Here is a 14,996-nt window from a genome sequence, read left to right as displayed (position 1 = left end):
AAAATGTTTGAACCCTTTAATTTTTTACTATGTAACACAAAGGTACCCCAGGTTGTGACACAGGACCAGAACGCCATTGAAAACAGGTCTTGACACAAAACGTCGCAGCTCTCGAATTTGGTAAATTGCAGAGACAGGTCCAGATTTTGTCATGGAAACCTTCAAACAAAAGGTTTCCTTCAAAATGAGGCCAGAAAAAATGTTTGTTCACGCTTTGAAAAATTTTATTAAGGGCCATCTCAAGCTCAAAAACCTTTCTGGTTGTATAACACTTAAAATAAAGACATACAACAAAGTCGAGAATAATAAATATCGGTAATTTTTCGTTTAGTCTTCTGTGAAAATGTAGCAGGGCACGTTCGGCATCTTACTTTAAACGTTTTCTTGTCACCGATTCAAAACAATGTCCCGGGCCAAGGGGTCACATAGCAGTATGATACTTTTGTTTTCTAGATAAAGTAGAGAGATTGCGATTTCCAAACGTAGCATCGAACGTACGTGGAATCTATTCAAAATCCCGTCACAGGAGAGTGATTTTGAATAGATTCCACTTACGTTCGATGCTACGTTTTGAAATCGCAATCTCTCTAGTATTTTCATCTTAACGCCCGTAAACATGACACCCGTAGGTTGCCATACATCCAGTGGCGGCGCCAGGAATTTTTTCCGGGGGGCAAAATCTACCAATTTTGCGCAAAATTACCGCAAAAAGGTGTTTTTACCCCCTCCCGTGGCGCCGCCACTGCTTACATCTATTTGACTTGCACTAATGAGACGTGGACGTGGAATACAAATGGAAAGTTATTGGCAACCTTAATTCTTGTCTGGTAAACGTATGACAAGTCACCGGCAACGCTTATTTTAAGCAAAGCATAGTAAAAATGCATAATGGCTCCGTTGACTTGCCATAGACAAAATGACATGTTCGTGACGACTTCAAGTGATGTAGTCGCCAGTTTCGGTTGGTGGATAACATTCTCGCAAAGCTACTGACATCTTACAAGGTAAATACCATATCCTTTGCGTTTTTGGCTTGAGCAGTAACAAATGGCTGTGTAGCCCGTTCCACATGTACTTATGCTATTCGTTTTGTCAGCGGGCACTTTGACGTGAATTATTGTACATTGTAAACTCCGGACTGGTGAATGCTTTTTCTTGCTTGCTGTATTTCTTTTTGCATGTAAAATTCAATAAAATTGTTATCGTGAGCTGTTTTGTATGTCACGTGTATGTATATGTTGCTTCCAGTATTAACTTGCTTTTTAATGCCTATAATTATTGCACGCTTTCTCCTATAATAGCTTATTATTGTGGCACAAATACTGATTTTTATCGCATAATGCAAGCTCAGGGCTGTGGATATTGAACAGGTAATTGCATGCAAGATGGGACTACATAGATGTGAAAGCTGGGATACCTTTTAGAATAAGGCGGGAAATGTGTGCAGACGTTTTTTGTTTTTTTTTGGTGTTTTTTGGTGTTTTTATTTACAAAAGTAATTGCTAACACAATCAATTGGCTCATTATGTCAGAAAACAATATATAGCCCTGATCTATCCTGTTGATGATATTCTGTATTCTGGACCAAATCACATCTTTCAAAAACTGCATCTTGCCATTGTGACCGACGATGTGCGATATTGTAAATTGGACCAGGCGTGTAAAGCTAAATATGCTGCCAATAATTTTTATATTCTGTTAATTTCGTAAATAAAATCATTTTAAATCTTGGGTTAACTTGTGTACTCTTTGGGTGAGGCCAACAGTGTCCAGTGGTAAAAGTTTCCATTCTTTCCCAGATGATCTACGGAAAATACCATGAAGTCCGCATATAGACTGGAAAGAGAGATCTTTTCAGTTCTTGTTTGTCACCACTATTCGCTACTTGCACGGTTCCGCCATTATGCACTATGTGCGGGAGAGCCTCGAACTGGCAGCATACATGAATGGGAATTGAACTAGTCATAACGTTCTGTGTAAGGTTACATAATTCTTCCTTTCATGTATGCTGCCAGTTCGAGGCTCTCCCCGCACATAGTACATAATGGCGGAACCGTGCAAGTAGCGAATTATCGAACATGATACCTTTTCTTAACAAACCTATTCACAATATTTTTATATCATTTTTAAGAAAGGTATGCGACGGGGCATTTTGCATCTCGCTGCATGCATCACATTGACGTTATTGTTCTGATACTTTGTAATATGCATTGCTAATGGTGTTTTTTGCTTTTAGCTTTAAAATGTTGAGGACATAATTAATATTATTGTTGCACATTTTTGCTACTAAGATGACGCAAAAAAGGTAGTAACACTTTTGAATCAAATTTTCAAGAAACTTTCACAGCCAAGTCAGAAGGACTGACAATATCAGCTTACATTCCGCCAAGAATTGTATGATATTGTATTTATGTGGTACGTGCCAAGTTCCTTGCAACTATTACAATTGCATGCATTTATACGATGAGATGCTTTTCATAAGGCTGCTGAAATAAGTCCAAAATACTTCAAAAGTGGTTTGCGTCATTTTTATCGCACCGTTTGTTTTTATTTGCTAGCTTTCTTCATATTTGTATTGTTGCTTGCTGCATTGTTTTCACGCATTGTTTAAATGCTTCGATATATTATGTCTATACGTGTTTGCTTTTTGAAATGCAAAATAATTGTGATGTGATTTTTATTTGCTTGCTTGCTTCGTCTTTTTATTGTTGCTTACTGCATTGTTTTCCTTGCTTGTATGCCATAACACTTATTCAGTCTTGTTTAAATGCTTCGATATATTATGTCTACACGTGTTTGCTTTTTGTAATGCAAAATAATTGTGATGTGATCCAGCAAAATGATTGGGATGTGGGGGAAATGTCGGTCTTGACAAACAATATGAGAAAATGTTGTATTTATAAAATGACCGAAATGAAATGTATTTATTCTGAAACTTTAAGCACAATTGTTATGGTGTCTTGAAGCCTGAAAATTAATGAAGAATAATTAAAATGGACTCGTTTTGCTTGATCATATAACCAATTACAAACCACATTTACACACCTAATGTCTTTGAATTGCCAGTTATGCCTGTCAAATAGCAATCAACTTTCAAATGCGCTCATTACTTGTTTGTTAATGTTTTCAACCGTAGTTTTATTTTGTCATATAAAAGCATAATTTAGTTTTACCTCATTATATGTCTACAAATAGGTTTTTCATATTTTTATTGTTGAATTTTGGGAACGATCGCGTTTGAAACATATCATTGAAATATTATCTGATCCAAATTATTTAAAAAGAATTTAATCGTTATTAAAAATAACTCAATACCTTGTTCAACGTGTTAATAATTTCTATATATTAATTTTTATTATTTTATAGGTTCCACCCTTCGTATATCTCCGCGAGAAACTCGTCCAATCCAACAAGGATCGCATACGCTATCAAGAATATCGCTATCGAAGGCAATCCTCAACTGGGCAATACACTGGTAATGGGAGGTATGAAGGCTACATTATGGAGCTCCTTGAGCGCATTAGGTCGGTCATAAGAGGCATCGACTTTGAGTATGAAGTGGAGCTGGTTCCTGATGGCAAATTTGGAGCTCCTGGGATGTACAGCAGAATTTGGAATGGGATGGTTGGGGAAGTTGTGCGTGGGGTAGGTTATCCTTTAGCATGTTTGGTTCTCCTTAATTTAATAATTATTCCATATCCTAATATTCTTTGTTATGAGCTGTCAACTAAGAACATAATAACCACAGCACAGAACTTATGTATTAGCATTCTGCCAAAGTTTGGTCGATCCTTCATGTAATTATTTCGTGTAAGCTAATACTAATCCTAACCCTAATTTCGTGTATAATTACAGAGAAGCCTGCGTTTACTTTCCTGTATCCGCTATTCTGCATAAATGCTAATTAAATATGCAAATTAGAGGGTGGCTAGACCTATATATTTCAGAACATATTATTAGAAATACATGTACTTTGACCAAGTTTTAAGCGAAAGTACCCATAATAAAAGTACCCTGGACTGAACAATTATGCATGGATTTTTAGCAAAATATTGGCAACAATTGCATATTAATGATCCTTGTTAATCATTTTAGCTCATTAAACTTGATTGATTATTGATATTCTCTTCATTATTATGTTTTGATGAATCCAAGTGTGTAAAAATATTGGATCCAACACATAATAATGATAAAATTTGATGTTTTGCGCCCAATATTTATTGGTCTCGCTATGAGTTTTAAAATATTGGACTCGACTACGCCTCGACCAATATTTTTAAACTCGTAGCTCGACCAATAAATATGGGCTTAATCGATCCAATTTTATATCAAACAAGATACATCAGTATTGATCAGCATGATCAGTGTACTTTGCTCCCGACTTGGCTCTACTCCATTAATCTTGTTTAAGGGGGTACTACACCTTTCGATAAATGTGTGTCTATTTTTGCATTTTTCTCAAACTAATAACACAGTGGTAACAAAAGTTATGTATATTATAGGGCAAGGCATCCAATTATTACACTGGAATTTCAGTGACCCAAGACGAGCGGTTTGTTATTTATGATAAGAAATAAGGTACCGCTAGGATGTACCTCGTTTCCTATCATATATACTGAACCGCTTGTCTTAAGTCACTGAAATTTCAGTGTAGTAATTGGATTCCTTGCCCCAATAATATACATAACTTTTGCTACCAGTGTGTAATTATTTTTTGGGAAAAATGCAAAAATAGTCACAAATTTACCACATGGGTGTAGTACCCCCTTAAAACATGTCCAGAGCATTTCCCAATTTCCAGAGCTATCCTCATATTCTACCTTCAAGTAATGCGTCAAGTTGTGCATTGTTTGTTGTGATTGTCACATAAATATTTGTGTGTCTGTTTGTTTGATATATTTACAGAAAGCTGACGTTGCTGCTGGACCGCTTACAGTTACTACGTCTCGAAAAAAGGCGGTGGATTTCTCATATCCATTCATGAGTGCTGGCATACAGGCATTAATATTACACCCTAATTATGTCCAACCAGACCCGTTCCGTATAATTTATCCATTTACCATCGAAGTCTGGGCTTTGAATGGGTTCGTCTTCGGTATGGCGACACTTCTGCTGGTGCTATTCAATCACTTTAACCCATATGAGTGGAAGGCTGTGGCAGAGAAGAGGGAAACTATGGAAGAAAATGGCAAGAATATGAACTTGAAAAACTCGCTGTGGTTTTGTGCTTCAACGCTATTCCTACAGAGTTCGGATTCCTCACCGCGTTCTAATGCTGGAAGGTGTATCGCAGGATTTTGGTGGCTTTATGTAATCATTATGATATTTTTGTACCTTACCAATCTATCCTTTTTCGTCAACAACACCAAGCGTTTCGCTTTTTTTGAAGACACCGGAGATTTGAAAGCAGAGAAGAGAATCAAGTATGGCACAGTCAAAGGTGATAACACATTCCATGTGATGAAGACAACTCCATCTTTAAACGGTTTCTGGCACAAAATGAATAACGATCATGCTAATGTATATGTAGCAAATATGAGGGAAGGAGTCCAACGCGTAAGAGACTCAAACGGAAAATATGTTCTCCTTGGCGACAGTCCCGAGTTGAGATACATCGCTAGCGAAAAACCATGTGATGTAAAGGTGGTAGGAGAATACCTATATCGCGGTCAATACGCATTTGCAGTAGCTAAAGATTCTCCATTGGCAGAACACATCTCTGGCGCTATAGAAGCTTTAAGAGATAATGGCGTCCTAGAGGATCTGGTGCGGGATTGGTGGGATCTTGAGGATAGACGTAGTCGATGCCATAATTTAACGAGATGGGAGAGATCAGGTGCATATGCCATGCAAGTAAATGACTTGGCTGGAATCTACTACATGCTTGCGATAGGAATCCTTTGTGCTTTTATTGCCTTTATAGTCGAATATGTTTATTATAAGTGTGTGGGAGGTGATGAAGGAAAAAGTAAGCGAGCAAGTGGGAACTCAAATGTAGGGTTTAAAGGAAGTAATGGAATGAGTGGAGGTAATGGAGGAGGGGAACTGGGAAGAAAGAAAATAAGGGGGATGCGAACATGTGGATATGAGATTAGATAATAAGGTTTGTAATAGATGTCTCTTTCACGATTTCGTCATAGATTTCAGTATTCTGTGGAAATTCCGTGCAAACCCAACGCCATTTAAATTTCATTAAGATATTATTTAGCCATTTGCGTGTTTACTTGTCACGGGAATCAATTTATATGTATATTTGTGGATTTGAATGTCTCGAAAACGATGTTCTTGATAATATGCATGTTACCGTTTAGTGTCTGAAAGCTATACATATGTAAAAAAAATGTAGATTAAAATTGGTGGCCGATAAATAGTTTGTAATAATCGCCTTAAAAAACAACAACAAGCGAGTCGAAGCCTTCAGGCCATATTTTTCCAATTTTGGTAATTTTGCTTAAATAATAGTTTAATTTCTTCAGGGTAATAGAGTGATCTTAATGGAAATGAGTCAAGGAAGCCACCAGTCACATGTATATTTCCATATGATAATTATGCACATGGGGGAAAAATACAATGATCCTCTGGATCTCACGTATTGAACCCATATAATTATTCCCTGTGAGTGGGTTTTGCTATCTCAGGCACCGCTTTAGTCGACTCGCCTTAAGTATCTGTTGATAGTATTAATTGTAATATTTTATGAATCGAAGAAGGTAGAATTTTCTGTATATAGTGCATATTCTTTAGCAGATGTTAACATTTCGGTGTATATATATACAATGATATAATATGTAACAACACTAACTTGAAAAATACCGCTTTTAGATTTTTCCTCTGTACGCTTTTTTCTATTTTGAATGTATTTTGTAGGAATTTTGTGGTCATTTGCCAAATCAGGTTTTACACAACCTTTTTGTGCACAGAGTGTTTCGTACTTTCGTGTGTTCACATTTTGTCAAAAATGTATTTTAAAGTAGGCCTATATAGAAAAGCCTTTCGGGTCAATGTATAATTGTAGATACCAAAATTAGTATGGTGACTTGAAGCCCAAAGACCCCATATTTTTTTACGAACACATGTTCTGTCACCCAAAGACCCCTTATTTTTCCATTTGATCTGTCACCCAAAGACCCTTACTTTTCAATTTGAACAGCAACTTTCATTTATCACTGATTTTGTTACCTATTTTTGAAAAAACTAAGAAATTTGAAGCCTTTTTGAACTAAAAATTCGATTTTCGAGGTTTTTTGATGCTGTTTTTTGTCATTTCCTCACCCAATGACCCCATATTTTTTACATTTTGCTCTCACCGAATGCCAAAATCATGCTCTCACCCAATGACCCCATATTTTTTACATTTTGCTCTCACCGAATGCCCCTTAGTGCGAAAGTGCCAGCCCTACACCTATATCCATTTCATATTGAAGTGCCCCCCGGAGACAAGTTTTGGCACATCAAAAGTCTGAGTCATGCGTAGATATATAAGCAGCTGGCCTGTTTTACCCGTGCGCGCGATTTTACATCCACGGATCATGCATTCTTACAGATTGTTGTGTATAATATCATGCCTTGACAATTTTTAAATCATTATTAATTGCAAAGGTTTTGTAAATGTTTCAATGTTAATTGCAAAGGTTTTGTAAATAAATGTTAGCGAAAATAAACTTATTTCTGGTGTGATCTTCCTTTATTCTGTCGGTCCGTGTTACGTCACTTCCGGTTGATGATGTTCGAGTGAAAACAAGTCCCTGATTCGATTTTTGTTGATGATTAATGTCATTGGTGTAATGTAAATTTCGATCGCAAATAGTCGGTAGAATCAAACAACCGTTTCTAAGTCTTCAGAGTGAAAGATACTTACTTGATTTACCGTTTATATACTGACAAACTTAAAATTAAATTCCATGGTCGAGTGTCGTTTTTTCCGAAATTGAATGTCACTCCAGCAACATCGCTATGTAGCCTCCTTCACAGCCGGTTTCTGTTGTTCACAACAAACCGTGAGCCACATGCAGTTTGGGCCCGAGACTAGAGATATCCCGGATGTCCGGCCGACAGAATATGCAAGTTTTATGGAAGCGTATAAACATATTATTATCTTCAAAATCCAACATCGCATTCTGTACTCAAGAGAATACTGCCGTTTCCCTCAAACTTCGATAATATCCGTCATATTAGTCTCCTGAACTTGATAATATTCAAATCTAAAGTTAATTCAGAGAAATTTCTCACAAAAGTCACTTTCTTGAACTCGGTAGTTTTATATTCATCTATTTTGTATCTAAAGAGGAAAAGAGTACAAATTCGTTTCATGCGTATTATTAAAGAAACGACAATATTTTACTCATAACGTGGTTATAATATAACTTATATCAACCAAGAGGTTTTAGGCAATCTCGTTAATTGCGCTTAGCTTTATGCGCGTGCCATTATGCGTCTGAACTTTTTGACTGATAAATGTATTTAATAATAAACGCGTACTAGGGACCGTCAGTGGCGGCAGTACGGGGGGGGCAAGGGCATCCCCAATATTTTCTTGCCCCCATAACACCAGTTTTCCCCTCCCCACTTTGAGGCAAAACCACAAAATTACGTAAAATTCCACTTTTTGCGGCAATTTTGCGCAAAATTTGTCCATTTTGCCTCCCCCCATGAAATTAACCCAACCCCCCAAAAAATTCCTGCTGCCGCCACTGGGGACCGTTTCAGGTAAATTGGACATCATCATTTAGTAATCTATCATTGAACATCTTGGACTTCTACTGGTGGTTAGACCTTTGGTGTATGGCAATGGCTACTTCGCAAATCCCATCCATTAGGCGTCTTGTCTTCATGGTCATCGTACAGTGAGAATGAGGTAAATAAGTGAATCCTTGATATTGATGTGCATGTTTATCAGTGTGTTTATGGCCGAAGTGCGAACAACTTTCTGCCAATTTCACCTAGCTAACTTTCTATGCAAGTTTTAGGCATATTGTTCTGAACCAGAACAATCCACACGGTAGAACTCCGTAAGAGATGAAATTCTTTGAACCTATTGCTATGTAGTTTGCATCTTTACAAGGGGTAGACACTTGCAAAATGGTATTAGAACATCATGAAAAAAGAGTAACAAATCTGAAGGAAATTTTCAAAAAACTATTTATCATGATATGTAAGAAACAATTCATGTTTGGCTAATTTAAATTTTAAAATATATGTAAATAGCGCCCTCAATTTGCACACAAATATATAGTTTATAGAATAAAAAATTACCACAAAAAAAACCCAGAAAAAGATGAATAATTTGATATAGATATGAAAATCTATATTAAAAATAGCTAAAAATATGTGTGAATATTAGTGTGATAGCTGTTGGTATTGTCCAGGTCTAGAATTGGAACATATGACCACATCAAACAACCGTGCATGCGTCGGATGTCAACTGTGATTCAATTCGGAGACAGTTTACGATTTGTCATAATGATGATATGAAATTTCTAAAGAAACGATAATAAATACAGCGTGCCCTATGGTTAGTTTTTCATCTTCAAAAGTACAAACCGTCTCAAAAAGTTAGGTCTTATTGCATGGAAATAAAAAAAATGCTCTTTCCAAAGGCACCATGTCAACAATGCCTAGAATAGTTGCTTTATCTCTTGACTCTTACATATGAATCAATAATGCGACGCAAATAAAACTCCTTTAAAAAGGAACGACGGGGCATGTGACTACGTGATGTGGTGATGAGATACTAATTTGCATGGGCATGCATAACAGATGGCACAAATAGGTGCAATCAGGCGCATGCAATTTATTTTGTTCCGTGTTTCTGGTCAGGTAAAGGGTAACTAACCTCAATGTTGCATGATGTTTGTAGGGAACTAATTATTATGTCAAAGATGGCAGTTTTTCCTACGATTTAATATTCAGATTCTGACTTGGAACTGTAAAATTGCACCTCTCAGCAACCATCGATTTTAATGACTTGCAGTGCATGCACTTGACTTGCTGTGTATATTAATACTTATTAATTCTAGAAACATTCCTTATAATTGAATCTTGCGTGTTTCTAGCATGCTAATTTCGTATTTTGAACGTTACTGACTTATATCGATCAACTTAAATTGCATCCAGTATTATTAGAAACAGTAATAAAATGTAAGCAAATTTAATTGCTTCATTTATTCCGAGCACGTATTTTGTAACAAGACAAATGCAAAGTAAATCTAGTAAAAAGTAAAATTGGAGCAAAACGCCAGTTCCAAGACAAATTGGGAGCGTACCTGCCGCTCCCCACCCAAAAAAAAACGCCTCTGAAAGTGTGTGCAAATTTTTATCCCGCCTCCTCCCCCCCCACCCCATATCTCACTTTCATGGAGCCTGTTGTTTTTTATCACATCTTATCTCCCCCATTCTCCCTTCTGAATACGTATTTGGAATGAATATGTTTTTGATTGACATGATTGATACGCCAGTTGATTAATTCCGAGGCCAGAACCAGAAACCTTTAACTCACTTTTTTGAGATTTTGGTACCAGAATAATCACCAGCACCCACATATTCTCCAAATTGGCACCAGAAAGACGTAACTCAGTTCTTAAAGGAATAATAAAGAATATCAAATATAAATTCAACTTTTCTTAATCATAATTGACATTTGTTATAATAATATTAATAATAAACGGGATACAACTTCCAATTATCATGTGGTTATATATAGGACCAAATTTGAGTTAAATCGGACACTTATATTGTGAGTTGTAAATAGGGTTAGTTCGCAAAGATATTCAAACTTTTTTTTCTCCAAATTGCATTTTTTGAGGTAAGGCTTTCTGGTTTCTGGAGTTAATGCATTCTGGAGTTTAAGGCTTTCTGGTTCTCAACCCTCGATATTAATAATGATAACAATCAATATTGGGCTTTTCCAGAAATAGGTGTTCGCGCTTTATAAATTATACCCTGGCGAAGTTACGTAATAACAATGTTGAACATATCGCGCTGCACTACAAGCAGGTTGAACTAATCACCTGTGTATGTCTGCAATCATAGATTGAACACAATACTGGTCTTTTCAAAGACACTAATCTAACAGGTGCAAGTGATCAGCATGATATGTTTCAATGCAGAGGTACCGCGTGAAAGTATCAGTGCAGCGCGGTATATTAAAAAATTGTTTTCACCTATTGCTATGGTAGTTAATCCGATTATTACGTAACTTCGCCATTGTATAGGATTCGAATTCAAAGCTAGTGTCTGAAAACATCTGGAATCCAGTATCTATAATATTCCAGGATAAATAGTTGGTGTCAAACCACATAATATTAACAACCTGGAATTTAGTAATCTTATTATTCTCAAATTTAGGGTTTATTTAACTGAAAATAGATCGCGGCATTTTGTGGGAATTTTCATCTTTTAAATGGCTGTCAAAACCCGGCTTTTCAGTAAAGAACAATTGGACAACATTTCTGGAATTCTGAAGCTATCAATATTAGTGTGTGTTCCTAATTTCTTGGAATAGCCCAATTTGTATATATAACCCATTATGTTTGTCGTGCTGTGTAAAAGTTATAGACTGGTTCTATTTTGGAAATTAAGCATCAAGGGGCAAGTTTGCGTAAAAGCCAACCAAGTTATTTTGGTTAATTCGGATACGCTGAATTCAGAAATTTTATCTGCCAAGCTATATCGAAACTCTGTGGCCCTATAAAAACACACCCAAACCCCCTACATGATCATACACGGTGCAAAAGTTAAACATGCTCCAAATTCACTAAAAACATGTCAAATTATTCGTCTGGGTCTAAGGATAACAAAATTGTAACATATGTGAGTAGGACACGGCGTTACCAAGTTATGTGGCTCAACAGGTCCGAGGTAAATTTTCATGTTAATATACAGGGGTGAAAAGTTAAAGCTGCCCCCATTTTCGTAAAAGGTTGATGCAAATTGTTCCTCAAGTTCAAGAGATTCAGGAAAAAATATCTGCGATTTCAAGTTCAGAAGATAGATGATAAATAAATACAAATTACATTGAATCATTATGGAATATATCTTTTGACTCTACTGTGTAACTTGCTAACTAGACATCGCAGATAGTACAAACTATTCTTTTCCTGAAACCTCTAAGCCAGGCGAACAATTTACCTCAACTTTTACAAAAATTGGAGCAACTTTGACTTTTGACCCATACACAATAAGCAAATCGACCTGTGACCTTTTGTGCCCCCATAACGTCTTAACGATAGGTCGTACACGCACAAACATTACATTTCTGGGATCCGTGGGGCCCCGACGCATAATCTGACATATTTGAAAGTGGTATTGGAATAAAATCTTTGCCCCCTATACGATCCTGTGGAGTAATTTTAGATTTGCTTGGCGGACAGCATATTCGAGTTCAGTATACCCAAGTGAACAAAAAAAGAATCTGGTTGCCAACTTTTACGCAAACTTGCCGCTAGGAACGCTGATTTTTTCAAAATGGAATCAGTTTATTATAACATGTGTTTGTTTTCATAATGTTCATTGGGCATGTTGGGTAGACTAGTTTGGTTGCGGATTACCACTATAACTTTTTCTATGCTGTGTTTTACTGTCGATTTGTTCACATACTTATTTCTTGATCATTGTGATGCTAATACTTTATTCCAGCTTTTCTAGACTTTCTGACCAATATGTCGGAGCCGACAATTCTGCATGTTTGTGATTCTCAATCACGTCATCACAACATTTTAATTAACTCTAGTGTTCACCATTATCTCAATAATCTTTCTATGTTTTCACCATTCACATTACTCTGTGTACGTTTTTAGAAGTTTAGTTTTCGTTTTTGCATGTTAAGAAGTTCAGTTTTCGATAAGCGTATCACAACATAATTTAGCTGAATATGCATCTGCAAGCGTTTCTTTGGCGGTTAAGATCTTAGCATACATTAGGATCATTAATTTACCTAGGTTTGTACTGTTTGATGACGCAAATTCCTAAATACACAAAACATAGGCCAAAGTTTGAAAAAATCATACAAACATGCGTTTCCCATCGGGTTTTTGGCTCATATACGTATTTGCGCGGAACTTTTTTTCCGCGCAATCTCCGCGCAATTGGCTATTTTTTTTCCTATGGGCAGAGATACATGATTTGCACTGAAAAAAAGTTCCGCGCAATCTCCGCGCAATTTGCTTTTTTTTTTTTCGCAAATCACTCGTCCCTGCTTATATGAAAGGAAATAGCTATATTAAAGCCCCATTCAGTGAAATTTTGGTACCTTTGTCATTATCATAGATGTGCTAACATAGTCTGTTAGTGGTTCAGCCGAAAGATGTGTATCTAAGACAAAATAAGGCTCATATGAATCTGTAATTTATACTGTCAGCATTAGCTACATGTATTTTAATGGGGGCTTCAACTTCGTCAATACTGCTGATTTCTTCGTTTTTTTGCCAAATTTTGCATTTCAAAAATACCAAATGACAATTCGAATGAATTTAAGCAATGTTTACGCAATTTCAACTTTTTTACACTTTCGCTGGGATCACTGAATGGGACTTTAATTCAAAAGTCACAATTGGACTGACGTCTCTTATACAATGAGAACTCAAATTAATCAGTGCATTATACAGGGTGTGTCAAAATTAAGTATAGGCCTACAGTTTGAAAAATGCCACTAGATTAAAGAATATGGGGCATTTGGTCACAATCTGATAACATCTTGGCCTCCCACAACTGTAAAATCACTGGCGTGTGACTCGGTGGCTCATGATGTGAGCTGAGTAAAATTACAGTTGAGCTAAGTCAATAATCAAAGCAACATCGAAAATCAGCCACTTCCTTTGTATGCAAATATCTGCTCTCCTCAACATGGCATTCACATCACGTCTTATAATTATGAGGTCTGTCCTGCCTGGGGATGTCAACTTGTGCAATTATGTTTCTCTTTAATTTGAGATCAGGAGATTTTAAGGGCCATTCCACTTGGTGCTTCAAAGCAGTCACATGATTGTCAAACAATTCTGTAAGACGTTCTGTCAATTACTTTAAAGAAAGTGGTGAAACTGTGATTTTTATGTTATTTTAATTGACTTTGCACAACTGCATTTTACACGGCTCACAAAAATAGCTGATTCCTTATTAATGGTCACACACCGGTGTTTTTACAGTTGTTGGACATCGAATAAACCAATGTCTGAACCAGGCCGGCCGTAATCATGGTAGTGGCTTATTTTAAAGTTTTTGTACCGGGCTTTTTCAGAAATTTGATGCCAACCCCCTATAGAGAAGTTCGGATTTGAAAGTGTTCATTCAGGACATTTCGGTGATTTTTCATTTATTTAATTGCATTTCCACGGCTTTTTCCAGTAACTAGATTTCCAGTCATTTTCAGAAATCAAACATGGAAATCCAGACATTTCTTTTATTGACAAGTTACCCATCTGTAAGGGGTGGGCAATTACAGGGTGTCCCAGAAAAAAATACCGAGTGAATAAATTGAACGTAAGTCGAGAAACAGACAATAGAATCAAACAATTTAAAACTTAGCGCATAGCCTATTTTATTGTGCATCACGTACGAAAATTGTACTTGATTCAGTCGACTCGTTGTGAAGAAATTAACGATTACATAATGCACGCATCAATGCAGTTCATTCCGAGTTTGATTAACAGGCGCTTTTTTCATATTCGCTTACCGCTTCCTAAAGTTTGTGTATCTCATTAAATTTAGTCCACATTATCTATTTTATAATCCGACGGTGTTATATTATTCATGCTTTCACTGAAGATGAATAACAGTTTGTCCGAGAAAACTTTGATTTCTGCAATTGGAAGCTTATATTTTAACTTTCCAAGCAACATTTGAGCCAAGAATGGCAATGATCAAGTGCTTACAGCTTTACGTGTGATTTTCGATACCATGCAACATTAATGTTGAAGTTTTAAAAGATTTGAAAGATTTAAAAGACGTGCGTGGGAAATTTTTAAGCCGGCTGGAATTCTTTATGCAATAATTTTTTATTCAAC

At 36.4% G+C, this 14,996-nt stretch overlaps 1 protein-coding gene and 1 long non-coding RNA gene across 6 annotated transcripts in view; both read left to right on the top strand.

Moving 5' to 3' along the window:
* LOC140154848 (glutamate receptor 1-like) overlaps positions 1-14,996 on the top strand; it is a 100,934-nt gene that overhangs the window by 56,039 nt on the left and 29,899 nt on the right. Inside the window, exons 9-10 of one of the 5 annotated variants that reach the window (XM_072177496.1) lie at positions 3,367-3,645; positions 4,906-6,277. The exons of the other annotated variants lie outside the window; for them this stretch is intronic. Of the exons in view, the coding sequence (XP_072033597.1) occupies positions 3,367-3,645; positions 4,906-6,099 (1,473 nt within the window). The 3' untranslated portion in view covers positions 6,100-6,277. Of the gene's footprint in view, positions 1-3,366; positions 3,646-4,905; positions 6,278-14,996 lie in introns of those variants that run through there. 5 annotated transcript variants of the gene reach the window in all.
* Positions 7,442-7,661, top strand: LOC140154851 (uncharacterized). Its single transcript, XR_011859321.1, has 2 exons — positions 7,442-7,599; positions 7,632-7,661. It is a non-coding gene; the product is annotated as an uncharacterized lncRNA (long non-coding RNA).

Source organism: Amphiura filiformis, chromosome 6 (assembly GCF_039555335.1).
Source record: "Amphiura filiformis chromosome 6, Afil_fr2py, whole genome shotgun sequence".
NCBI classification, from domain to species: Eukaryota; Metazoa; Echinodermata; class Ophiuroidea; order Amphilepidida; family Amphiuridae; genus Amphiura; species Amphiura filiformis.
This window is presented reverse-complemented; position numbering and strand designations above follow the sequence as displayed.